The sequence below is a fragment of the Pogoniulus pusillus genome, chromosome 19 (genome assembly GCF_015220805.1).
Source record: "Pogoniulus pusillus isolate bPogPus1 chromosome 19, bPogPus1.pri, whole genome shotgun sequence".
In the NCBI taxonomy this organism is placed as follows: domain Eukaryota; kingdom Metazoa; phylum Chordata; class Aves; order Piciformes; family Lybiidae; genus Pogoniulus; species Pogoniulus pusillus.
The window spans coordinates 9485191-9511575 of NC_087282.1; the positions used below are offsets into that span (position 1 = coordinate 9485191).

The window sequence follows — 26385 nt, forward strand, 5'->3', positions numbered from 1 at the left end:
CCGCCCTGTTTCACAGCCTGCTCTCTCCTGCAAGCATACTGCCACTGGGGCAGCTGTGGATAGCTCAACTCAAGCCCTGGCTGTGGATGAAGCTGTGTGGGTCAGCTTGGGTTGGCTGGAAGGATCTCCTGGACCTTTCTGCAGTACAGTCTCTGACTTTTTGTACAAATTTATTTATTTTAGGTTAATATTCTAGTACTCAAACTGTTTCAGGAAGGGTGCTCCATGTCTGTTGGGAGGCAAGTGAGGGGTAGGGGGGCAAGGGTGAGCCCTTGGGATGGGCTGCCTGCTGGCTGGCTGCTACTAGCTTTGAGCATGGGATCATTCGCTTTTAAGAAAGATACTTGGCTGGGACCCTTGCAGCAGCACCCATCTGGCACAGCTGACCACAGGGTGGGAGGGAGCAGGTTTGGGGTTGTGCATGGTGCAAGGATGGCTGCAGAGAAGGGTAAAGCTGCTGTATTGGAGGCTGTTGTGCTGTTGCCCTGCCTGTTCTGCCTGCCTTGCCCACTCTCTTCTGCTCTGGCAGTACAATGTTTGGCTTCCCCATCTTCTCTCTGCTTTGGGGTTTGAGCAGAGGCACTCTGTTTTCTGCTGCCATGGTCCTGGCTGGGCTGCGTTGGTGACTGCTCCTAGCTGCAGGCCAATGGGGATGCTGCCAGCACATGGCCCCAGTCCCCATCCCTGCTTGCCTCTCTTCCAGAGCAGCTGGAGAGGGGTTCCCCTTCCCCTGGAGGTCCTCAGCACCCTGGTTCTCCTCTAGGGCGGGCAACTAGAAAAGCAGAAAAGAATGTGTCCAACCCCTGAGGCCAGTGGAAGTAGAGAGAGCTGTCTCTGCCACTGCCTCACTCGCAGGGGTCCCCGCTCTGCTCCCGCCGTGCTGCCTCCTGCTCGCTCAGCAGGTAGGTGTCGATGAAGATGAAGAGCTCGTCGGGGTTGACAGGGGAGATGTAGCGCTCACGGTCGATGCCTGCCTTGTCCAGCAGCACTGCGTTGAAGTGGGAGCGGGTGAGGTGCAAAAACTGCCTAGGGGTGCAGGGAGGAGGTGGTAGTTAGAGCTGGAAGGGTTTCCATGGGGAGCTCAGCCTGCCCACCCCATGCAACCATGCTCCGGTTATCTCTTCCTCAGGGCTGTGAGCTCCAGGAGGGTCTAGTGATGCTCTATTCGTAATTGCTGGAGTCCCCACACTGTCTCTGTAGTGCAGCAGGAAGGGGCTGTCCACAAAACCAGCTGCAACCTCATGCTTTGCCACCCCCAGAGGTTTCCCCATCCCTGGTCCCTTTTACAGTACATCCTTCCCCATCCCACTACCTGAGCTCCTCAATGATGCCAAGGGACAACTGGTGCTCCCGGATACGTCCCACCTCACGTGGAGGCTGTCCCACCAATTCAACAGTGGTGACATGACGCAGGTCCAGCCCACAGGCAGCTTGCTGTGAAGAGAGAGGATTATGAGAGACTGCTGGAGGTGGAGGTGGGAAAAGAGGTGGCAGGGTCTCCTCACCTGCAGCATGGAGATTTGCATCTTGTAGTAGCGGTTAGAGGGGTCAGGGGCTGAGATGACAAGAAGGCGGCATTTCTCGTGGAATTGATCCAGCAGGCTGGCAGCTGAGTTCACATCTGTGTTGATCTGCATGGCTGGGGTAAGATGGGAGCATGAGGGAGATGCTATGTGGTCTGTCATTACCCACTCTTCACCTCTTCATTCTGCCAGGCATCATCACTCCCAAGTGCCAGGCATTGTTGTGGGCATGTTTTCCTCTGCCCCACATCACTTACGTGCACAAAGAGGCTGGGAGCCTGTCCACTGCTGGGTGGACTGGCAGACCCGCAGGGATGTGCCCTGGCGCTCGTAGCCCCCATCACACAGGTACTCGCAAGTGGCACCGTAGTTGTTGCCGTCAGAGGTGCAGGAGAGATAGCCATTCTGAGGAGGCTTCAGGACAGGGCAGCGCCTCACTGGGAAGAGGAAGGTGGGGTGAGTACTAGGGGGTGGTGGGGCATAGCCCTTGCCATGGGGTGCAGGGCCTGCAGCTGAGGGGAGCTCACTTCACCTTGAACACGGATGCTGAACTTGCAGCTGGCTCGGTTGTATGCCTGGTCATGGGCAGTGTAGCGAATCACATGCTCTCCTTCAGGGAATTCGGAGCCGGGCTCTGGGCCCCGCAGCATCACCCTGCACCCAGTAGACAGGTTTATCAGTCTGAGGCCTTGGAAGGGGCACTCAGTGTGGCATACAGCCCTCACTAGCACTGCCTGTACTACCTTGGCCCTCACCTCTTGATGACACCATCAGCAGAGTCCTTCACGCGGGGAGGGTCCCAGTAGACAGTTGCAGTCAGCTTGCCTGGCTCAGCTATCCGCTCCCGGGAATCCGGGCAGTGGATCTTGGGAGGCTCCAAATCTGCCAGCAGGGAGCAGAGGGAGTTGGGGAACCTGTGGATGCCAGGGCTGGGCCATAACAGTCAGGCACTGGCTCAGTGCTGTGATCAGACACCATGGGGCCAGTATGACCTGCTGTATAGCCAGCACTGAGTACTCAGATCCCAAACCCACATGCCCTGCATCAGCTCATGCCCTAGGACTAATGGCACCTCAGCGAGTAATGGGAACAGGGGTTCCACAAAACAGCACATGGCAATGGAGCTGTCATCTGTAGACATCACAGTGAGGAAGAGTGGCTAGCTCTCACGTGCTCCAGTAGCACATGGCTGAGAGGACAGCAGGGTGAGGATTTACCTACACAGATTGGCTCACTCCCACTCCAGCGCCCGTCCTCCATGCAGACACGGCTCCGGTCACCCTCCAGCTGGTAGCCAGGCCAGCAGGTGTAGTCACAGCGAGAATCCATCTGCACGCCAGCTGAGCACATGTAGGAACCCCGCAGCACTGCTGGCAGCACATGGCACCGGATTTCTGGCACAGAGAGCAAAGATGAGAGGGAAGCGGCTGCCCGGCCATGCCAGTAGGCAGAGCACCAAGGACTGGCCACCAGGGCTGTCCATGGGTATGCTGGCAAGTTCACAGAATTGTTAAGGTTGCAAAAGATTATTAAGTCCAGCCAAGTTAGTGGCTGGGTCATACTCACGTCGGCAGTATGCCATCCCAGACCAGTGGCGATTAGGCAGGCACTGGACAGCACTGGGCCCCACCAGCCGGTATCCGCGGGTGCAGCTCAGCTCGCAGCGTGTCCCCAGGCTGCTGCGGTAGGAGCTTCCTCGGGGTGAGTAGCAGGTAGCATCTCCACGGTAGATGTTGAGTGTGGCACACCACTGGGGTACTGGGAGAGAGGAGAGATAGGAAGGGCACCTGGCTCTGCCATGCCTTGTTTTCCCCATGAGGACCTGGGGGATGGGTTTGGGTGCCCTTACCTCGGCGGTAGTCCAGGGCAGGCTCAGGAGGGGCTTCTTCTGTGTATACTTCATTGGTGTGGCTCTCAGCCGTGTAGTAGCCAGATCCTGGGAGGAGGAAAGAAGTGACAGGACTGCATGATGGTTTACAGTTGCAGCAGCATCAGGCAATAATGCCTCCCAGGGCAGCTCCCTAACATCCCACAGCTCCCAGTAAGCAATCCCAGCCTCGAGCAGACCCTATCCTGCAATCCTGGGGGCTGCTGTCAAGGGTTAAGACAGGCAGAGAGCGAAGCCCAGTCCCCAGTGGCATGGTGTGTGCTGGCATCCGCCTGCAGACTAAACAGTGGCAGGAGTGGCTGCGGTTATGGCAGGAAATGGGTGCTGGCGCAGAGTGGGCTGGCACCTACCCCCCGGCTTTGCACTGCCGGGAAGTCCTACTTCCATCCATTCCCAGGGCATTGTCCCTGCCACCAGGCATTCCTAGCGAAAAAGGAAAGCTGTTTTATCCTGCCTGTCCCAGCAGAGCCCCGGCAAGAGAGGAGAGGTGTGCTCACGGCCAGGGAGCTGGTGGTGACGCAGTCCCCTGCTTCTATTCCAGGGAAGGATGAAGCTGCTGGAAGGATGGTGCCTGGAGCTGCTGGCCCCAGGCCATCTGTGCTGTGCAGTGGGGCCCTATGGATGGGCAAAGGACAGCCTTGTGCCATCTTTGCGGGACACCCTATGGCTCACACCGTGTCGCCACGGGCAAGAGACAGCAAGCGGCGGGAAGGAGCAGTGCAGGGGGAGATGGCTGCTGTCCTTCCCCACAGCCCCTCGGCGCCTCGGCCGACCGCGGCATTCCCCAGCACTGAGCTCACGTTTCCGCAGCGTTTCCGCTGCCCCTGTTAGTGCGGCCCCCTCCTCTCCGCCAGCCCGCCCCATCGCAGACCCCACTCCAGCATAGGGGTTGCCTAGCCTGGGAAGGGACCCCAGGCAAAGCGGCAGCGGTTGCACCCATCTCCCCTTCTCTCACTTCAGGTTTTGGGAAGGCGATGTCCTTCGAGAGCAGCCCAAGCAGCAGCCCTGCCGTCACGGGCAAGAAACTCCATTCCGCATCTTCCCGACATGAACTTTACTGCAGAGCAACTCCCACAAGCTCCGTTAAGTCACCCACTCGCCTCCGCAAGCCTTATCCCAATGTCTTTCCCGCACTGCTACGGCTGCTGCGAGGAGCCTGGGTGCCCGGGGGAAGAGCGGAGCTGGCATCCATGGGACTGGCGGTGGGGATGCGCCGGTGACCCGCAGAGCGGGGCTGCCGAGCCCATCACTGGGGCCCTAAGGACAGGGCACGCTGTGTCCTTGCAGGCAGATGTGCCATTTCACTGCGATGTTCGCTTTTCATGCAGGCGCTGCCTTTTCCTTCTCACCTGGAGCTCGCTCGCAGTCTTGGCTGTACCCGGCACCCCCAGCCAGCTGTGCTGGCAGCGTGGCAAGGGGCTGGGGGTGGGAACGTGGAACGGGGAAACCCCATCAGGCGGGTCAAGGGGTTTCCGATCCTTGAGTAGGCTGTCGAGCTGCAAGGGTTGCATCTGAGACTTTATCCAGGCAAACATCTGGCGGCCGATGGGCCCCGTGGGAGTCAGCGAGAAAGCTGCATTCCTCAAGCAGGGACGTGATGGAGTGGCTGGTTTCCTGCTCCTCTCTGGATGCCTCCCAGCACCTCCTCTGCTCCTCTTCACACCCCACAGCCTGTCCCCACAGGCATCCCAAACTCTGCCGGCGCCGGTGCTCTCCCTGGCGTCGCTCCCTCCCCACCGTGAGGGCACTCCTCCCTTCCCACCGTGAGCCCCCCAACAGGAGTGAGACCCTGCAGGCTGCATCCCCAGGGCGCCCTGCTGCCCACCTCTCTCCGCATCCCAGCACTCACCTTCGTGCCACGTGGATGACACCAGCCTGGTAAGGACAACCAGAAGGACGGGGGCTGTCTCCTGAGCCATGCCGGGGGTGAGGAGCTGTGGCCGGCCAGCTCACCTGCCACACCGGGTGTGGGGGCAGCTGCAACCCCAGTGAGGATGGAGAGTGGCTGGAAACAGGACAATGTCCCTCTCTGTCGCTTTGTCACTGCACAGACGCCCACTACTCCCGTCCAGCCGTGCTGCCCGTGCTGAGCAAGCCTACTATTCCCCTCTGCTGCTTGTCCCAAACATTCAAAAGCTGTGAGTCAGGCCCAGAATGATGAGACCGTGAAAAATAAGAAATCCCAGGACCACTCGTTTTCCAATGCACCTCCTGTTTCTCCGAGGCTTTAAAGGTTTGTCAGAGTTTTTTGGTTTGTAAGGAGAAGAGCAGGAACCTCATTTGCCGTAGGAGAGAGCTGAGCTGACAGTCTGTGCTAGCCCTGCCGGGCTCTGGGAAGAAGGGTCCTGAGGAGCTGAGGAGAAAACTGCGGGAGCAAGGACCCTTTTCCCACTTTTTGCCAGGGTGGATAGAGAGACCTTGCTGCAGACGCTGGGCTCTGAAACCCGTCCCGAGGCAAGCGCTTCCAGCTGGGGTTTGTTTTCTAGCTGAAGTTCGGCCCCCGCGAGGCAGAGGTAATGCAGCGCGTTCATTCGTTAGGACCCCACCACCCCACGTCCCACGGGACGCGGGAGGGAGGCAAAGCAGGAGCTGGAGCCAGATGGGATTTGGGCTCTGAAGCACAGGACTACATAGGTGAGTGCTCATGAGGAACATGCCTGGCATAGGCAGGTAGGAGAGCTGGCACGGGTCAGCGCGGGGCGGGGGGGGTGTGGGTAGGAGACGGGGACACGCTGCCTGAATGCACTAATTATGTGGCGGCCAGGCGGGCAAGTGAGCTAATTAATCACACAGCTGGCGCGGGGAGCAGAGCGCTGCAGGGAGGCCGCCGTGTGGGGCTGCTGGCTGCAAGGTGTTGGGAGCCCACAGCCCACAGCAGCCTTGGGACATCCTCAAGGAGAGGAGAGATGGTTCTTACCACACGATGGGCAGGAAGCCCCTTGCTTGCCAGAGTAGTGGCCGTGCAACGTGCTGGGGTGCAGGGTGACTGCCCCAGTTGGTCACTGTTCTACATGGGAACACACCTGGGCAGTAGGAACCTCCTGCTGGGGAGCCCTACTGGGGGCCATGTTTGGACTGAGGAGAGCAGGAACTGGCATGGGGCAGGCAAGAGGTGGCATGGAGTGCTGGGGCACCGTGGAGGTAGGAGGTGGCACGGTGCAGGCAGTGGGTAGCAGGGGATAGCACGGTACAGGTAGGGGGTGACATGGAACAGGCAGGAGATGGCACGGGCCAAGCAGGGGGCTGCACAGAGCAGTGGAGGGGCGGACCGGGGCAGGCAGGGACTGGCACAGAGTAGTGGAGGAGGCGGCATGGGGCAAGCAGGAGGTTGCGGAACACGGGGTGGGTGGCACAAAGCAGGCGAAGGGAGGCAGGGGGCAGGTAGGGGGTGGCAGCGAGTATGGGGCGCCCCTACTGGCCGGGAGCAGAGCGCCTTCGGACGCGCTCGGACATTTCCGTGACCGCTCGGCAACCTCCGGCGCCGCTCGGGCGCCTCCGGCGGGGCGGGTTCTGGCCGGCGGGGCGCGGGGCGGTGCTCGGCGCGGCACAGCGGGGCCGGTCCCGGCAGCAGACGGACTGTGTCGGCCATGGCGTCCCCGTCGCGGCGGCTGCAGACCAAGCCGGTCATCACCTGCCTCAAGAGCGTCCTGCTCACCTACACCTTCGTCTTCTGGGTGAGCTCCGATCCTCCGCCGCCCCCACCCGCCTTACCCCCGCGACATGTCGCGACCGTGCTGCCATGTTGCTGTACACAGTAGCGAACCACGGTGGCTGTCCCCTCTCTCCAGGTGTCGGGTATCGTGCTTCTGGCCGTGGGCGTCTGGGGCAAGGTGAGCCTGGCCGTCTACTTCTCTCTATTGGACGAGAAGGCCACCAATGTCCCCTTCGTCCTGGTGGGTGCCGGCACCGTCATCATTCTCCTGAGCACCTTTGGGTGCTTCGCGACCTGCCGCGGTAGCACCTGGATGCTTAAGCTGGTAGGTGGCCCCGACAGGGTGGGATGGGGTCCACCCATCCCAACCCGTCCTTCCCCATCCCAACTGTTACCAACCTATCCTGACCCATCCTAGCATGTCCCATTCTTTCCCAGCCCTTCCCCTCCTGACCTGTCACAACGATCCATCCTGGGACATCCCGTTGTTCCCCATCCCGTCCCCATCCCATCCTCTCCTGGCCCATCCTGACCCGTCCTGACCCATTCTAGCATGTCCCATCCCACCATTTCTGCCTGCAGTACGCCATGCTCCTGTCCCTCATCTTCCTCATCGTCCTGGTGGCTGCCGTCGTGGGGTTCGTCTTCAGGCATGAGGTGAGTCTGGGGAGCCACTGCTGTCTGCCAATGCTGTGGAACAAGTTTGATGCTGGTTTTAACGTAAGCACAGTTGCAGCTTGATCCCTATAAGAACCCATATAGTCCCCATAAGGATGAAGCTGGGTGCAGGGTCCTCCTGACATGGCATACTGCCATCCATCAGGACTGGCAAAAGTAGTCCTGGACTTTACTTTCTGGCTTTGGTCTACCTCCTGCAATAATTTTTGTAATTAAAGCTCCACTGAGGAGCAGTCTGCTTGGGGGGAAGTTGGCACTGCTCAGGTCCTTACAATTACGTGCAGCATCCAGGCCACCACAGCACATCCCAGCCTGCCCTCTAATACAGCCTTTACATGCCTGAGTGGCTGGGCGAGCGTCTGCTGGCCACGGCTGGAGTCATTGCTGCCATCACCAAGAGGTGACTAATGTGAGGCTGTGGGTCCTGAAGCATGGGAGAGGATCACACTGACACACAGACCACTTTCTTGCAGATCAAGACAAACTTTGAGAGTAACCTCAACATGGCCTTGAGGGACTACAATGTGACTGCAGACCGGCACAGTGAGGCTGTCGACACCATCCAGAGAACTGTGAGTGCTGGTGTCTCATGGTGTTGGGTGGGTGTGCTCTCCTCACCCCAGGGCATCGTGTGGGACCCTCTATGGTACTGGCATCACAATCATGGTATTGATAGCCCAGTCACAGTGTTGGTGATCCTTTCACACCATGAGCTTGAGTTTGGCAGGAGGTACTGGGTGAGACGGATCTAGTTCCTGGGGAGATGAGGGTAGGGTAGCCACAGGAGTGATAGTACGAGTAGAGGGTGAGTACCTTGCTGTGACCATGCTCTGCAAATGTTCTTCTCTCTCCAGCTCCACTGCTGTGGAGTGCAGAACTACTCAGACTGGGAGAAGACTGAGTACTTCACTCAAAAGGGCATCCCCCAGAGCTGCTGCAAGAGTCAGACTGACTGCTCGGAGGAGGATCTGAAAGACCCAAGTAAAGCCAAGCTGAAAGTGTTTGTGGAGGTGAGTTAAGCTCAGAGAAAGTCTCTGGGCAGTCCTGGATGTGGGGAGGGCAGAGCTAGGCATGCTTTTCCCAGGAATGCTCGAAAGGAGAGCTGCTGTCTTAATGCAGATGCCCTGTGACCCAGGGACTCCCTTGGGGTGAAGGTAACACAGGGTTATGGAGGAATGAGTCCTCCCTTATGCCTGAGGTCCCTTCCTTTCATGGTGGTCAGGGGCCAAGCATTTGGGAGCTGTGTGTTTTGGAGAACAGGTGAATCAGGAGGTAATTTCCCAGTAAAATTCGTTTTGGCAGTGCTGATGTCACCCAGTGGCTGTGCAAAGTCCTGACCCAGTGGAGTGCGTGGGTGACCTCATCCAGCAGGGACGGCCAGGTGATACAAGGGGCGTTCCTCTGATGAATCACCTTGCTCAACCCAACTCCTGTTGGGAACAGCCTGAGGGCAGCACTCCCCTGATAAGATGGCCGCGTTTGGAGGCTGCTTGCTGCAATGCTGATAGGGAAATGACTGTGCCAAGGTCAGGCAGGAGGGTGACAGCCAGAAACCCTTGGCATTCCACACCAGAGCATCTTCCCCTTGGAGTTGCCTATGCTCTGGGGAGGTGCCAGTTTGTACTTCCTGGGGGTGAAAAGCACAGGACCCACGTATTCACTTTCCCTCTGCAGGGTTGTTTTTTCCTGGTAACATCAACGATGGAGTCAAAAATGAGCGTTGTGGCTGGAATGTCCTTTAGCATCGCGTGCTTCCAGGTAAGCTGCCCTGCCTGGCGCGGGCGGAGCGCAGCTCGCATGTCTCCGGAGGTACTTCATTTCCGTGCAAAGTCTGGCGTGTGTACAAAAGGCACGGCCTGGTTCAGCCTAGGGGGGAGCAGCCATTCTGCTGATTTCCCTTGGGTTTAATCTCACCTCTCTGCAGTTTCTGGTCTTGTAAACCCGGGACTGAAGCACCGGCTCTTTTTGTGAGCCCAGGTTGCTTGAGAAGAGCTCCTGTCTCAAACAAATGGCTTTAAGAAACCCCAGATACGACCAGTGTTCTGCTGGGTGAACTCCCTGCATTTGGTGTTGGCAGGGATCAAATCCTACCCTTCCTCTTCCTACTCACCGACCTCTGTTCTGATCAGGGAGGCATTTTGGCTGCATGGTTGGGTCCCTGTGAGCGCCTGTGAGGCGCTGCTTGTGCTTGCAGCTCACACCCTACGTGCTGCCTTAGCCTGCAATTGCATCCTCTCCTTTTCTCTCCCCAGTCTCTCCCATACTTGATCCTGTGGGATGCTTCCTGCAGCGGCAGAGGCGTACATGTCGGCCCCTGCTCCGGCAGGCTTCATCCCGCCAGGAAGCAAGAGGCCCCTGCCCCCAGTTCTGCCACGCTGACGCTGTGCTGGGGCTTCCCAAGGTGCAGAGGGCTTTCTGATGCCACAGTGGGAGCTGGCCCTTCTGTTGCTGCTATGGGAAAGCTTTCTGGGCTCTTGGTGCTAGGCAGCTGCAGTGAGCTCAGCTGGCCAGGACCTTGGAAGGGCTTGAATTCACTGAGTTGCCTCAAGGAAAGGACCATCATAAGTAATTTTGTCCAACCCTGCTTCAGTGAGCAGGGATACATTCAACTAGATCAGGCTGTCCAGAGCCCCAGTAAAGTCTGGTCTTGAATGTCTTCAGGGACGAGGCCTCAACCACATCCCTGGGCAACCTGTTGCGGTATTTTGCCACTGTCATTGTGAAGAACTTCCCCTTTATGTCTAAACCTAACCTAAAACCATCGCCCCTTGTTCTGTTGCTGCAAGCCCTTCTAAACAGTCCTTCCCCTTCAGATACTGAAATGTAGTTACATTCATCGTCTCCTTGACCAGCATGCAAAAACTGTTGTGAGAGCTTCAAGGTCCTGTCCCCTAGACCCATGGGTTGACTATGCAGCCTGGGGAGCAGGAAGCCTGCCAAGGTATTTCTTCTGTAACAAACGTCTTGCCATGTGTTTCCCATAATGGATGCGCTAGGCTGGGGGAGAGACAGGAGCCAACAACCCCTCACTGCAGCTTGTGCTACCAAGTGCTTTTGGTTGTGGGTGGGAGAGCCCTGGAGCTGGATCCGCTCTGCAGTGCCCAGCTGCTTGCCTCGCTCTCCTCCTCAGTTGGGCTGTGCTTGCTGTGGGGTCACCGAGACGTGACCAACACAAACGGTGAGCTGCACATTCCCAGATGTGAAATTGTCTTGGCTGATGCCAGGCTTGGGAATTGTAACCAGTTCCTGGCTTTTACAGCAAGCCTTGCTGTGTCCATGCATCATCAGGGACCCATCATGCAAATGTGCCTCTAACTGTGCCGGTGTAGGTCAAACTCCTGCAGGATTTGGTCCTAAGTGTCTGCAGAGGGACTGGCAGGCTGCTTTGTGATAACAGCAGTGTGTCCTTTGGATGCTGATGTGAAAACGGCAACCTTCCTTCCCCACTGTCCTTGCAACAGAGAGAGGTGGCTGCTCTTCTCTAGTGGCTGTGTAATTGGCTGTGACACTCCTGATACCTGTGTAATCTCCTGAATTACCATAAACCAGTAGATGCTTCATGAGGCAAAATGTAATGGGATGGGACATGGAGCATCTCTTGTGAGGAGCTTGTTTGGCTAGTGCCTGCCCAGGATCTTCTGCTTCAGCCTCTCTCAGTTAGTCTGAAGCAGGTTGCAGCAGGCTGTGTTATGGTTTGTAAATCTCACTGTCCATCCGTGGATTTTATTAAAACTGATGCTCTGGAGCAGTTTATGAAGCATTTTCCCTAAACCACTGTCTCCTGGTTTTGGCTGCCTCTGATGTGTGGGGGTTTTGCCTCTTCTTGGTTTTGGCTGCCTTTGATGCATGATGGTTTTTTTTTCCCTCTTTTTCAGTTGATTGGCATCATTCTTGCTTGCTGCCTGTCCCAGCACATCACAAACAATCAGTATGAGATGGTGTAGCTGGCCCTTAGCATGCTGTGGCATTGGCCAGGTATGTCTGTAGGTGATGTAAGCTCAGAGGGCTGCCTCTGCATCCCTGGCTGGTCCCTGGGGACCTTTGGCATGACAGTGGGTACCATGTGTGGGGCGTGTAGGGCCAAAGGGCCCCTGCCAGATGGCATTTCTACCTCATTCTAATCTGTGTGTAAGTCAAGCTTTGTCTATTAATGCTTTATCTTGTGCATTTTAGGGTATGCTCTCCACAGCCAGGTGGGATGCCATCACCTCCAGTTCTCCTCTCCATGCCGCTTCGTGAAGTCTTGCTTTGAACTGACTGATCTTCTTCTCAACTAGCTCATAGAAACGAGTGCAGCAGCTGTCCTGGTGCGCTCAGGGACTTGTCCTAACACTACTCTGCTGTGCCACCGCGTGGGATAATTAGTGTAGCTGCGGTGGTTACAGCAAGCGTGCTCCTCCGGGCGCCGCAGCTCCCGGCTCTTGCCTGGGCGGCACGCTCCAGTGCTGCGCTGAGCCGACTGTGCTGGGAGCCTGGCGGGACTCCCAGCGCTCATTTTAGGTGCCTTCGTTGGGAAAGCGATGCTTCCCCTCATCTCCAGCAGCCCCTCCGTGTCCCCTCACCCTCCAAAGGTGGCTGCTCTCGGGATGGCGCTGTTGCCACGGTAGAACGCAGCCCTGCCTGCCTGGAGCCCTGGGCTCAGGCAGGTCTTGGCTTGCTGCCAAGCTCCCTCCCATCCTTGCCCTGGGTTTTATATATATTTTTTTATAGTTGTACTTTTCTAAGTACAGGCCGTAGTGATTCTTTGTAAGCTGTAGTGAGGTTCGGTGGTGTAGCTCCTGGTGCCTTTACCTTGGTAGGTGTCCTTGCACCGAGTCAGCTGTGACTTGATTGTCAGTATTATATGCTGCTTTTACTTATTTTGTGTGTTGAGTAGAACTCTTGTCTTGAAATACAATAAATATTAAGATATTTTACTCTATGAAATCATCTTTTCTTTTCATTTGGAGATTCCTCTGCTCGAATCACTGGAAAGGGCAAGCCCTTTCTGGGAGATAATCTGCTTGCCCCAGGCCAGCCTTTGACCTCTGGACCATTGCAGCTTGTGTGGCTCCGATGCTCAGTGGTGCACTTGCGCTGACAAATAACTGTTGTAATTTAATTCTCTTCGTAACAGTGGTTGTGTAACAGTGGTGAAGTAGAAGGCCTGGAGCAGCCCAGCCCAGGAGCTGAGTGGATGAGTTCAGCTCTGTGCATGCCTGGTCAGCCGACTGCGTGCTGCAAGCAAAGGCCACGGCAGCTGGAGCTGCCTGTGTCCCCAGCTTCTGCTGGGACAAGAAACGTGCGTTTGAGTTCATTTGGTACTCTTTGGGCTGTTTTGTCAGTAAGCCTTTGCCTTAATTGAGCATAGTGCTGCAGTGGCATGGCCAACCTCGCCTCCTGCTGATCTTGGGGATTTTTGGGGCTCAAGCACTGAACTCCCAAGTGCTGTGACTTGGAGCATCTGGCCAGTCAGAGGTGAAAGGAGTAGTTAAGCCACAAGTAGGAGTGATGGCCCTTTGTCAGCATCAGCCCTCTGGCAAACGCTGCTATGGTGCTGTGTAAGCTGCCCCAGCAAGCTGCCTATGCACAGAAAATCCCCCAGTCCAGGGCAGCCTTGCTGTTGACAGAGGGACCTGAAGGGAAGCACCCAAAATCCTTGTGTTGTGTTTAACCTGTGTGCATAGATCAGCCTTATCAATGCCTTGGGATGGTCAGGCAGAGTGTGTCAGAGCACAGAAACTAGGCTGGAGAGATCAGCCATCGGCAGGAAATAATAGATGGATGGAGACAGATCAGGTACATGTGAGAAGCAGGGCCAGGTCTGTAGAAACCCATCTTCACCAGAAAGCCTGCACAGAGGGAAGTGACCATGCACTGGTCTGTGCCCCTGTCTTGGCAGACAGCTTCCCTCTCAGGACAGATAGCCAAGGGGATGCCAGGCAGACCACAATGGTGCTGGCACAGGGAGCCCAGAGAATTGCAAACTGCTGCAGGAAAAACAACATTGTCTGTGCTGACCTGGGAAATGCAGAGACTTGTCCAGCCTGCTTTTCCTCACAGCCAGTGCTGTGGCCATCAGAGGGCCATAGATCTTACCTGCTTAAGTAGTGCTTATGTAGATGTCTTGCTTTAACTTGAAGAGAGATCAGCAATGTCCTGGAAGTATGGGCATGTGCTGGGAGAGATCCAGGCAGGCTTGGGACACTGCTGGCCTAGTACAGTCATTGAACACATCTTGTTGACCCAGTTGGACCCTACAAGCCAGGACATGAGCTGGGCTGGCCCCAGGGCTCCAGTGTCCTGCGGCAGCTGTGGGTGTGTTTCACATATTCCCACCACATCCAGACCTCTCATCTTCAGGGGATAAACACCTTGAGGGACTTGTCAGAAATGCTTGGTGTCCCTAAGGCTGGTTGCTGTCCCTTAGGATACTGGGCAGGGTGCCCTGCTGCACCATACTCTGTATTTTAACCACGTTGTCAGGGTAGCTGTCAACAGGGATGGAGGGAACTGCCCTTAGAACATGTCGTTCCCTATGGGTGCATCCCTACGGGTGCTGCAGGGATGAAGGGAGGGCTTGGTAGCCCTGAGGACACCATGGCTGGCACCCAGCACAGTGGCAGTGACAAGAGCTCAACCTTTGCTCCCTTCTCTGTACATAGAGCTGGGCAGGCTCATCCACGCAGGCATTTCCTTGGAAAGCACCAGCTGCAGCAGTGTGTGCTCCTTTGATGGCACCGAGACTGTTTTGCTCAGTGACATCCATGGGGTTTCAAATCTCGTGGCAGCAGATAGCTCCTTGGGGTGAGAGCTGGAACTTGGGCTCTGGTGCAAGCCATGGGCAGGGGAAAGCTGTGTGTGTGTGTCACTCAGGGATTTTGGCTAGTAGCCCTCATCACTGCTGCAGACAGTGTCCTGCTCAGGGTGGCTGCAATGTCAGGGACTCACTTTTTATCTCCTGCCTTTTCCCATTTGTTGATCCTAGGACTAGGGACAGCTGGTGACACTTGGGGTCCTCAGCACCTCCTTTTCCTTCAGCTTTGACCACCCATTTTTCCAGGGGCTTTTAATGCTTGCTGCTGTCTCTGCCTCTGCCTTGCCTGCATGCTGCCATGCTGCACGTCACTCCTGAAGGGCCTGGTGGCACCCCCCGAGCTGTCGCTAATAACTGCTGAACACATTAAAGCACGGTGGAGCACAGAGCTGGGACGTGCTGAACAACTACCAGTGCCATCAGGGAGCAAATTAGGGGCCTCGGCACGTTCCCAGCGAGGCGAGCACCGGCAGTCCCAGCACCTGAGTTATGGATGCTCCTGACGAGGCAGCCAAGCAATTAGATCACTTCTCAGACCCATTAAGCATCACAGACTGAGACTAAACGACTTTCCATTTTCTTTGCAATCGCTCAGACAAGACGTTTATTGTTTGCTCTCGCTGCTCAGCGTGGCCACGATGCACTTGAGCACGGCCTCCCCCTGCCCCGCGGGAGCTGCGTGGGACGCGGAGGCAGGCGGGCGGAGGGCGCCCAGCCAGGGTGCTGGGGTCTGCAGGCGCTCTGGCAGCGCGGCGGCTCCCGCAGGACGCATCCGGATAAGTGCCCACAGGGCAGGCGGGCACAGGGCAGCACCCGAGCGCTGGGCGCTGCAGTGGGTGCTACACCCTGCCCAGCATCCGTGCGATCCACCAGTTGCAGGGCATGATGATCCGGCAGATGACCCTCCCACCCTGGTAGCAGTAGGGGTAGGGGTAGTAGCCAAGGAGGGGCTCGCAGACCCGCCGGCAGTAGCGGTTGGCGCGGCGGCACTGGGCGCAGCAGTAGCCTCGCTCATCCCACAAGGGGTGGAACTCCAGCCCGTTCTCCGACTGATGGGAAGAGCAGTTGTCAGCACAGCAAGGGGCATGAGTGGCTGAGGCACCCCGGGAACGTGGCCAGGACAACCCAGGAGCACGGATCCGTGCCACAAAGGCATGACAAGGCACCCCGGGAGGGCAAGCATGAATAGAGAGCACCTTAGGAACAGGGCAGGGAGCCCCAAGAACATAGACGGGACATCCTAAGGAGGACAATCAGGACACCCCAGAAGTACAGCCAGAACACCCTGGGACTGTGGCCAGGACACCCCAGGAGCATGACCAGGACACCCAGGGTGTGATTTCCCACACTTACATAGTCGTTGACAGGCAGGTCCTCCTCGGTGAGCTGCCGTGCTCGACGCTTCGGCCCTGGCTGTGTATCCTTCTCCATCTCCTGTTCAGTCCCGCCATCCAGCCAGCTCTGGCTGTCTACGAACAGCTCAAGGTCTTCTTCCTGGACCGTTTCAGGGTTGGCCAGCTCAGGAGCTACAGGAAAAGCCCAAATGTTGCTGTCAACAACCAGGGAGCTGGGGGACAAGTGCATGCACAGATGCTGACGTACCAAATCTACCAAAACTTGGTGCCAAGGTACAAGAAAAGCCATCAGCAAACCAGCTGTACTCCTGCTCTTACCAAGCTAGGGAGAGGGGCTGTAGCACATTATGTGGTGGGAGTAGAGGGTAAAGAAGACACAGCCCATCCCCTTCCTGTGCTCAGGGGAGGTAGGTGCTCGTTGGTGGTGTCAGCATCCCCTGCGTGGGGCTGGGAGTGGGGGGAAACACATCCTTGTGGTGGGCACTGCTGTTGTGGGGGGCTTTTTAGAGCCCCAGTGAAACGAGATGATTTGAGGTAGATTAAACTCAACTACAGCACCCATGGGTTAGGGGAGACTCACAGTAACAATATTGTTTTCCTTTGCTGAAGCTCAGCTGCTAATGGGGGGGGGGGGGGGGGGGGGGGGGGGGGGGGGGGGGAGGGTCTAGCAGTGGAGACTGAGAAAGCAAAAAAGGGACTGCAGCCTCCCACTGTGTGGGGAATCTCTGGTGTCCACTTGCTCCCAGGACCATCAGTAGCCACAAGCTGACTGGTACCTGCTGGGGAGAGGATGCACCTCTGTGGCTGCAGCGCAAAGAGAGTTTTCTTGGTAAGGGTTTTTAAAGCAGCTCGTTGGGACAGAAGTGGGTTAGAGACAGCAGGTAATTACGCCGGCAGATCTGAGAGGCCACAACCTCTGTCAGGGCTGTGTAGTGAGCAGCTGGAGGTGGCAACCCCGTCGTGTGATTTAGATGCAGATGTCTGCTCAGGCTCTGATCTTCATGCAGTGAGGAGAATTTAGGCGCCCCAGTTTCCAGCAGTGCTGGCCTCTTTGCAGGTACAAAGGTTTGGGTTTGGCTTTTTTCCCCCCTTGTTATGAGGAGGGTGGCTGCTCTGTGAAGTGCAGCGTGGCATGGGGCTGACAGAGACAAGTACCTCACAAGCAGGAACTTCAGCCCTTGCTGTTACACTGACCATGCGCTCTCATAGTCATGGCAAAGACTGTGCTCACTTCTGATATGTACCATGAGGCTGTGGGAACAGGTTCCCACCACAGGAATCAGAGAACAGATGTATGGCAGGGCTGAGGGGGCTCACAAGCACTTTGGGGAGGAGATGACTTCTACCTGCTGTCGGTGTGGGGTGGATCCAGTACATGGTCATGTTCCTGCAGATGTCAAAAATTTTAGAGCTCTTCAGGAACTCTTTGTTCTGGATGGGCTTTTCCCCAGGTACCCAGACCACAGACTGCTCAAAGTAAGTGGTTGTGATTTCTTCTCCCTGGAAGAAGAGTGAGATTTCACCTTGGCATCATGAGAAATCCTCTCCCCACCCCACTGGCTGCTTCTCCTCCCTTTGGCTTATGCACAGGCACCTCTGCCCTCCTGGGTAGCAGCTGGACTTCATCTGCCTGGGCTCATGGAGAGCACATGCAATACCTCACCAGTCTCCATGCAGGAAGACCCATCATGAGCCATGTCTTTCCTGTCTGCTTTCAGTCAACACCTCCCCACTCTCTCCTCCCTCTGTTCATCATGCTTTGAGAGCCTTCTCCTGTGCAGTCCCCACCATCTGGAAGAGCCTTCTGGAGCGCCCCAGCTCATTTAAAACCCAAGATTAAAACATCTCCTCTCTGCTTTGCTCTTACTACACAATTTCTCTCTCCTTCTGCTACTGATTTTGTGATTGAATACTTTAATTTATTCCTCACAGAAATTCTTTGCATGGCTGTATTCTGTAATTTATACCACATGTCTCTGCTGTTGCATTAGTCCATGGGGTGTTTTGGCAGGCCTTAGGGAGGGAGATATATAAAGATTATTGGATGGGTCTGTGCTGAGCTGTCTGCCAAGGCGACATTTTCTATGTTGGTGGTGGTAGCCCATCGAGCAAGCTGGCAAATGGTATCCTTCTCTCCAGAAGGTGTCTGGAGTTGCATTTCTCTTTTATAGAGTTTTTTCTTATGGCTTTGGGAAGTCTTAGGAAAGAGCCAAGCGAAACCTGAACCAGTCTGAGGTGGTTTTGTAGGGTCGGGGAGGCGCTGCCTGAAGGATCTGGCAGCACACTGACTCTGGGAAGAGATGACTAGAGCTTAAATCTACATTTATCTCACTAGGTTTTACATTCCAGCTCTCTACCCAGGGCACTGTTCTACTAAAGCCTGGGAAGTCATATCCCTTTTACGACAGGAGCCAAAAAGATCTATTAGCTTCTTACGTTGTAATCAAAGATTCGGTGTCTGGGAATTTGGGTCATGATTCAGGGGAATGTTTCTGCCCACGCTTCATTTCAGACAAGTGTCCTCCTGGCATTCTTACCTGCAATAGCTTCCCTGGGGGAGACTCAATTTCCTTGCACCCTTTTTGTCTCACAATCAAGGAAGCGGGAGTAGTATGCTGTGGGGCTTTGCCAGCACTGGGGGCTTAGGGATGGGGATAGGGGACAGAGGACAACTGCTTTCAAAGGACTGAGCCATCACCCAGGTTACTGTTTCAGAGGGTGGTTGAAATATGGGCTCAAACTCTTTCTGCACAGCATGCAAAGTGTGAGAGTCCTTGCATCAGGATGTGGTGGGTAGAAGTTAAATGGGTGTAAGAAGCAATCAGGAGCATCGATGGGAGGAAGATTGACGCAGGTCAGGGAGGTGGCCCTAGCTTGGTGCTTCTCACCTCGCCGAGCACTCTCTCAAATCGCGTTTCTTAAACACAGCTGATCTTTTAAATTCATTATTTCTGCCTCATTCTACTTGAGAACATGAGGCTCAATTCTTGGAAAAAAACAGTTTGATTGACTTTTTTGTGCCTGCTAATCCTGAGCTGCCTTGCGACCTTTTGACTACAACAGGATTATTGTTCTTGATCTCACATATCGCGCTGAGAGGTTTTTTGTCTGTGGGCTGTCTAATCCTGTCTCTTTCCACTTGTTTGTGGAAGCAATCCTCTGAAATAAGATCATTCTATGAAGCGATCATAACTAGTTATTTGTTGAGATGAGGAGGCTGAGGAGAGACCCCATTGCTTTCTGCAGCTGCATAAAAGGAGGTTGAAGTCAGGTGGAGGTCAAGCCTACTCTCCTTAGAATGAGAGGAAATGGCCTGAAATTGTGCCAGGGGAGGTTTGGGTTGGAGATTAGGAAAATTTTCTTTACTTTAAGAGTGGTCAGGCACTGGAACAGGCTGCCCAGGGAGGTGGTGGAGTCACCATCCCTGGGGTGTAGACATGGCACTTTAGGATATGGTTTAGTAGGCATGGTGGTGTGGGGTCAACATTTGGACTTGATCATCTTAGGGGGTCTCTCCCAACAGAAACAAGTCTATGATTTTATGATTTCTATATTGCAGCATCTCTGGAAAGGACAGAGCACATGGGAAGGTGGTTGGGATGGTGGTCCAGGGAGAGCAGTGAGTTTCACTCGGGGCAGAGGGACGTCCAGTTTTATTCACCTACCTCAAGCTCAGGGATCTTGGCCTCTGTTGTCTCAGGTAAGACTTTAGTTTGCATTTTGATGAAACATTTTTGAAGTCCCACGAAGAAGATGCCAGTTATCCCCTACAGCATCAGAAGAGACACCACAAAAATGATCAAGAGGGCAAACAAACGCCTCGTAGGCAGGGTGCAGCTAGATGAGGGTTTAGTCTTATTTTTCCTGTGGCTGTTTTTGTGCAAACTGTGTTCAGCAGCAATGCTAAGATGTACTAACAGGTTCTCCTCAGGGATATTGCATTTTATGGTTTGGGAGAATTGGGCTTTTTACAAATATTTGAAGGCAGAATAGCCACAAAATTTTACTTTGCTCCCCTTCTCCTTACAACTATCACAAGCTCCAGTTATCATAAATAACAGTATGCAGAATAGCATCTGACCATTATGGTTATATGAACATTCAGCCCCCAGTTCCTGCTAGGCTGTTAGCTGAAAATTTTGCCATATGTCACTGCACAGGGTATTTCCCTACAAATTTTAATTAGGTTTCAGAGAGAGCCTACAACATTGTCATGAGGTTTTAATGCTCTCCAGACAGACGAATGTACTGGGCTCAGATAGATTTATGATGATTGCATTCCTTTGCAAGGGTAAATCCAATAACTGGGGCTTGCTTTTAAGATGTATTTCACTGGAACTGAACCACACCACTATTAAGTACCGGTGGAAGTTTATGTAAATGCACATCTCCTTTCCTTTGAGCACATCCCTAGAGAGTCTGCCTCTGGGCATTTCTCTCCCTGGCATAAAGGCGTATCTTCCTGGGACTCGCTCCAGCAAGCTCACAGTGCCCTAAGGGATCCCTCTGCTCCTGCTGCAAGACGATAGGCAAGGTCCCAGGACAAACCCTGACACACTCACATTTTTGAAGTCGTGGATCTCCAGGATTTCCTCACTACCATTCCCACTCCTGAAGGTCTCTGTCTTGGCCAGAGGGTCAATCTCCATCACGATCTTCTTCTTCTCTCCGTGGCTGAAGAATGTGTGTTCCATGTCATAAACCTGTAAGGGTCCAAACCACACAGGCTTTGGCTCAGACCTCACCTGATTTCACACACCAGCTGGTGGCTGACCAGGCAGGTGCAGGGTGCATGATCACAGATGCTGGGTGACCTGCCATGGGGCTGGATGCTTCCTGGTGTCCCAGCTCTGAGCCAGGACAATCACCTGGATAGTACAAGGAGACTTGCTCCCAGGCACCAAGGCTGGGAAGAAGGGCAGAATGGAGCCAGGCTGTGGGAGCACACATGCACCAAGCTTGGGAGAAGAGTCATCTTACACTTGCACCAGGAACTTCACCTGTGCTTTCTGTGGCACAAGCCTCTTTATATCCCAAGCAGAAGTCCTGAGCACAAAGGACCTCACTTTCCCTTCTTCCTGGCTTACTTGCTCCATCACTGCATTCCCATCTTGCTCCATCACTGCTTCCCTGGCTCACTTTCTCCATCACTGCGTCCTCAGCTTGTGTGCTCAATAATGTCATGCCCCAGCACGCTTGCTCCTTCTCTGCACTTTCTGTTTTTCCTGGAAAGGCAGAGGTAAAAGCCTCTCTGCCTGGAGGAGATCAGGGATTGCCTGCAGATTAAAGATCTCGTCGAGGACTTCGAGGCGTAGCAGCCAGCTTTCCGGTGGCACTCATCCCTACAGGGAGCTGGGGGAGCAGCCCTCTCCTCCTGGCAGGTGCTTGCTGTACTCAGCCAGCCCGACAGCCCTTCAGTCTCTGGATGCCTGACCCTTACAGGATGAGTAGTGGCAGATGCTGTTTGAAGCACAAAATGATTCTGCTGGTGCAGTGAGAGCTGGGGAGCCTTGGGGAGCCTTACTTCTCAAATCAAATGGTGTTATGCAGGAGCAAATTGCTTGTGCAAAACCTCTCAAGTCCACAGGGCAGTGGGGGAGTGATGGAGGCGTGGGGGTGGGAAATTCCTGTTCCTCCCCTGGCACAGCTGTGGATCTGAGGAAGAAACACCCTGACTCTGCAGCAATTGCTCTGCTCTGCCTGCAGTACTATCCTAAACCCCTCTCCTGCTTTGGCTGGTACAGAATCCTGGGCCATTCCCAACCTGCAGACCATCAGCAATTTGGAGTCAACCAGGATCTGGGAGGGGCAAAATCTAGGGGAACTGCCCCTAGCTGGCCATGGGTGTAACCCAAACCATAAACTTCACGGGCAGTATAAAGGGAAAAGGTTGCTGAGGACAGGGGCTCCTCATGATTCTCCTCTTTCTCCTCCTCCTGTTACTCCTATTCCTTCTCCTCTTGCTACTCCTTCCTCCTCCTCCTCCTGCTGCTTCTCTTTCTTCTCCTGATTCTTCCCATCCCCCAAGGGGCTCACTTACCATTCTGCTCCCAAGGACTGCTGTGCATTTCCTGGGGTGAGTATAACTTTGTACACTTAATGTTGGTATTTACATTCGTTTTGGTGTTTCATCAGATCTGTTCTCACTTCAGCTCACCAGCCTTCTCTCCTTTTCCTGATCACCCTTCCCAGCTGGGGAGGGGTCATCAGGCAATAAAGCAACTGCTATAGTTGAGCTCCAGATAAACAGAGGCATCTCCTTTCACAGTCCTCTCCTTCTTGTATACTCCTGTTAGGACTATTCTCAGCATCATAGAATCACAGAATGGTGACCTCTGAAGATCATTTAGTCCAACGACACTGGGCACACAGGTTCATCTAGATCAAGTTGCACAGGGACGTGTCCAGGCAGGTTTTGAATGTGTCTCAAGAAGGAGACTCCACATTCTCTCTGGACATCCTGGTTCCAACATCCTCAAAGTACAGAAGATTTTCCATCATTTTGCAATCTCTGGAGGAAGCCTTGGGTGCAGAACAGATCGTGCATGTGGTGACTGCTGAGTACCTTTATCCTGCTTGAAAGTCAGAAGAGCAACATGTACCTTGGCAGCCATGAGCATCTCCCGTTAGTCAGCAGGAGGCTTTTATAAAGATGTATAGCTGTCAGTGGATTTTATGGTACTGTTAAAATAGCCTGAAGCCTAAAATGGCTGGAAGGCCACTGGTTTTGACTGACAAAATGTGCATGGTGCCATACATCATTTCTAGAAGGGTAGGATCCCAGGTGGCACCTTTACCTTTGAGTGCCTCTGCATTTACAAAGGATTACTTTTTCCAGTGCAGTGGCCAGCCAATCCATCTGGGCTTTGTCGGCTCCGTGCTGCTCAGAGAGCTGTGAGATGTTTTATAGGGCTAACAATAACACTTGCTCAGGAGTCGCTGAAATATGTCCCCCCTGCGAGGCCACACCAAGCCCCTCGTTAGCTGACTCATTGCCTTCGCTCGCCGTGGTGCGGGCTGGTACGGGTGCAGAGGGCAGTGTCGTGTCCAAGGCCACCCCTTGGAGGAACAAGTCTTCTTTAAAGATTTTTTTTCCCTGCTCTCCTGTTGCCTGAAGGGAGTTCAAAGATTTTCTTGCTCTTGAAAGAGTTTTATTCCCTTTGGTTTATATCTTGAGTATTAGGAACTTCCAGCCTTCCCATCCTTTTTTGTCCTGGAGGACATCTGGGCCAGTTGGACAAGCCACTGCCCCAGCAGATGGCAATGCTGGATGTTGCAAGCATCAGTGTGCAGCTCCACTGCAGAAACATCTTTGCTTTCCTGCAGCCTCAAACTTCACTTGTCCAACCGTGAGGTGTTGTAAAGGGCTTTCAGAGGCAACCAGTAACAGAACAGGGGGACACAATCTCAAGTTGTGCTAGGGGAGGTCTAGGCTGGATGTTAGGAGGAAGTTCTTGACAGAGAGAGTGGCATTGGAATGGGCTGCCCAGGGAGGTGGTGGAGTCACTGTCCCTGGAGGTGTTCAAGAAAAGACTGGATGAGGCACTTAGTGCCATGATCTAGTTAATTGGACAAGGATGGGTGATAGGTTGGAGTGGATGATCTTGGAGGTCTCTTCCAACCTGGTTGGTTCTATAATTCTGCTGGATCCCATCTTCTAGTGACCACATGCTGAGGGTTGGTGCTCCAGACAGTCTCTCTGAGGCTGCAGCAGTAGCTCTGTGCTGCTGGCTTGGAGAAAACTTTCCCTCAGGGGTTAATATTCTCTTCCCCTCTTGGCTAGCTCACACTCTGTTCTTCGAGGAACAGTAGAGACTTTGTAACCTTCTTGGTAGGAGCCTGGAGGCACATATGGCTTTTATTGGCTTTTCTTTTATTTTCGGGGATATTCATTTCTGTTTGCTGATAAGAAGACAAAGTTTCCAGCAAGCAGGGTGCTTCCTCTGCCCAGCAGGAGAGACGCTTGGTCAGGTTGGGGCAGTCAGCTGGCAAAACTCACCAGTGCTGAAGTGCCAGGCTGGACCTCCTGCATGTGTGTAGAAACTCAAAGGGGAGGCTGAGAAGCACCAGGCAGGCTCTTGGCTTTAAGGTTAAGCGATTTGCTCAGGATATGGGATTAAAAAACCAAAAACGTTTGGGCAGAACTGCCAAGTTGCTGGGCAGCAATGGGCAGAGAGGCATGGGAGATGCGCAGCCACCGCCAGCAAGTGCTGAGCTTACAGCAGCGTCCGTCTGGGAGCTGGGAATAAACGAGCCCAATCCAGTTAGCAGGAACTCCTCCAAAGCTAATCTGCTTCACCGTCCCTCACACTGCAGGCACATTAAAGTAAGAAATATAATCCATGACAATCAATCACCACTGCGTCCTGGCTTTCTCTCCTCTTTATGCGGTGGCATAATGACTTTTCCACCAGTTTCTGGCAAGATAATTGAAATGAAATGGAAAATATTTTCTTACTTGTCATAAAATTTGCTGCTGGTGAAATAAGAGTAACTTTAACTCTTTGTGGCGTAGCTCCCATCCCCTGAAATTGGCAGTTAAGGAAAGAAAGTGGTGGCAAAGGGAAAAAAAAAAGAATAAAAGCAGCAGCCCCTGCGCTAAGTAAAAGCTAGTCAGGAATAATACAGAGAGTTTTAAAAGTTCCATGAGTACTTGTGGGCTAAGAAAATGCAATTTGTAGGTTTCCTGGGTCTCAGAGTGTAGTTAAAAGTCTCGGTGAGTTGGAGGGGGACAGCTCTGTCTGGAGACCCGAGCTCAGAAATGCCAGACGACAGAGTTTTTACTTACTTTTCTGGGTGGTGAGCTCCAGAGATACTTCACACCAAAAAAGACCAGAATAAGGGAGATGAGAAGCACGCTGAAGAGCAGCCCACAGATCTGGTATCTCCTGCAGGTCCTCCTTCGTGTCTTGGATGCTTCTGCCTAATTAATGACAAACGGTGCTGGGCAGAGGTCTGCCGGTGACTCAAGGAGGGACAAGCACACGCTCACACCAGGCGGCGGTCACGCTGACAAGGGGGCACACCAAGCCATGAACTTACGTCCAGAAAGCGGCAGTCCTCCGGGCTCTCCCGTGCCGTCCCTCCCATGGTCTCCTCTGTGTGTGGGGCTGTGAGCCTGCTCCGAGGTGGAGTTAGAGCGATTCTGGGCTGCACTTGCGGCCGGGAAGGCTGGGCCCCCGCAGCCCCCGTGACGGTGGCAGTCAGCATTCCCTCGCCGCTGCCGGGCCCCGGGCACTCCCGCAGTGCTTGCTGCTAGCAGGATGCGAGCAATTCCCACGCCTTTGGAGAGGAGCCTGCTTGCAGTTCTGCTGCACCGTGCCCGCCGACCACCTCCAGGGTCCCAGCTCTTCATCTTTGCTCCTGCCCTCTGCTTCTGCCTGTGCACCGATGGCTGGAGGTGCCCAGGCTGCTCAAGGGCTCCTGGGCTCTCCTGGACCTGCTGCCACTGCTGCTCGTGGGGGGCTGCTTGCCACTGCTCAGGAGCTCGTGGGGGCTTCTGCAGCGTCCTGGTGGGGACACGGCTTGGCAGGGAGGGGCAGGTGCGTGTGTGCATGGGTGTGTATACACCTGTGGGTGTGCATATTGGCATGGGGGAGGTGTGCCTGCACACGGGGGGGTGTGTGTGCACAGTTGTGTGCATGGCTGTGCATGTGTGTGTGCACATGTGTCTATGCGTGCATCCACTTGCTGCCAGCCCTCAGCGATGTGGAGTGAAGCTCAATCTCTTCCCCATGGAGGGCTCTGGCATCCTGCACCTGCTTTTGTGCAGAGCCTTGCCCCAGAGTTGGCCCAGTCAGGAATTTCCGGACCAATTTCTTTTTCCTATGTGCAGAAATTTCCAGTTGTTGAAGTCGTAGCATTTCTTCATGGAAATGAAGCCCATCTTAAGAAAGGCTTCCAGAAATCCAGCGTGAAGTTTCTAGTCTAAACAGGATGAGGCTCCCTGGTGTGGAGCAGCTAGCATGTACTGTTTTTCCAAGCTGTTTACCCTCATAAAAACCAGAAGTGCATCATGCACTAATTACAATTGCACTGGAAAAAAAGAAAATCCACATCGAGTTTTGATCAGGCTGAGAAACAGAGAAAGAAATTGGTTTTAGCTGGTCCAGTGCTGGCTTTGTGAGCGTTGGGGCATCACTGCCCACATTCCAAAGGTAAATCCAAGCGGAGCTGCAGAAAGGCCTGGGGAAAGCATTGTGCACCTGTGTGTGCAGGGCTGTGCACTCTGATGTGTAACAGCTCCCTGCAAAATGATTGGGGTTCCCTGTGCCCAGCGTGGCTGCTGCTTCTCTCCCTGCAGCCCAGTAGCACCTCTGGGGCCAGCTGCCCTTCTCCTGACTTGGTACAAATCACTCAGGAATGCAGCACACGCTGAGGGGTTTTAATATTTGAGAGGTCAATAAGAGAAAGGAATTTTATTGAGGAGTGAAAGACAGCAGGTTATTTGGAGGAGAAGAATCACTTTGAATGGAAAGCAATCACAGGCAGCC

At 54.3% G+C, this 26385-nt stretch overlaps 3 protein-coding genes across 5 annotated transcripts; 1 reads left to right on the forward strand and 2 right to left on the reverse strand.

The window, feature by feature from the left end:
* Positions 1–157: 157 nt before the first annotated feature.
* SRPX2 (sushi repeat containing protein X-linked 2) lies at positions 158–6747 on the reverse strand. Of its 2 annotated transcripts, none has more exons than XM_064159188.1 (10): positions 5261–6747; positions 3373–3459; positions 3090–3281; positions 2741–2917; positions 2279–2405; positions 2056–2177; positions 1781–1960; positions 1506–1639; positions 1313–1434; positions 158–1026 (listed from the first exon to the last, which is right to left on the reverse strand). In XM_064159188.1, exons 1-10 carry the CDS (start codon positions 5328–5330, stop codon positions 846–848), a joined length of 1392 nt encoding a protein of 463 aa, XP_064015258.1. In that variant the 5' UTR covers positions 5331–6747; the 3' UTR covers positions 158–845. The 2 variants fall into 2 exon arrangements, with proteins under 2 accessions (XP_064015258.1, XP_064015259.1); XM_064159189.1 differs by lacking the exon at positions 5261–6747 and adding an exon at positions 3762–3880.
* Positions 6748–6875: 128 nt separating this feature from the next.
* TSPAN6 (tetraspanin 6) lies at positions 6876–12667 on the forward strand. 2 transcript variants are annotated; one of them, XM_064158873.1, is made up of 8 exons: positions 6878–7085; positions 7200–7388; positions 7646–7720; positions 8215–8313; positions 8596–8751; positions 9416–9499; positions 11617–11716; positions 11915–12667. In XM_064158873.1, the coding sequence occupies exons 1-7, from the start codon at positions 6999–7001 to the stop codon at positions 11683–11685; spliced, it is 759 nt and encodes a 252-aa protein (XP_064014943.1). In that variant the 5' UTR covers positions 6878–6998; the 3' UTR covers positions 11686–11716; positions 11915–12667. The 2 variants fall into 2 exon arrangements, with proteins under 2 accessions (XP_064014944.1, XP_064014943.1); XM_064158874.1 differs by lacking the exon at positions 7646–7720 and having other exon boundaries at positions 6876–7085.
* A 2466-nt stretch (positions 12668–15133) lies between these two features.
* TNMD (tenomodulin) lies at positions 15134–25030 on the reverse strand. Its single transcript, XM_064158875.1, has 7 exons — positions 24935–25030; positions 24681–24815; positions 20455–20595; positions 19558–19659; positions 17239–17392; positions 15891–16063; positions 15134–15586 (listed from the first exon to the last, which is right to left on the reverse strand). The coding sequence occupies exons 1-7, from the start codon at positions 24980–24982 to the stop codon at positions 15377–15379; spliced, it is 963 nt and encodes a 320-aa protein (XP_064014945.1). The 5' UTR covers positions 24983–25030; the 3' UTR covers positions 15134–15376.
* Positions 25031–26385: the final 1355 nt, after the last annotated feature.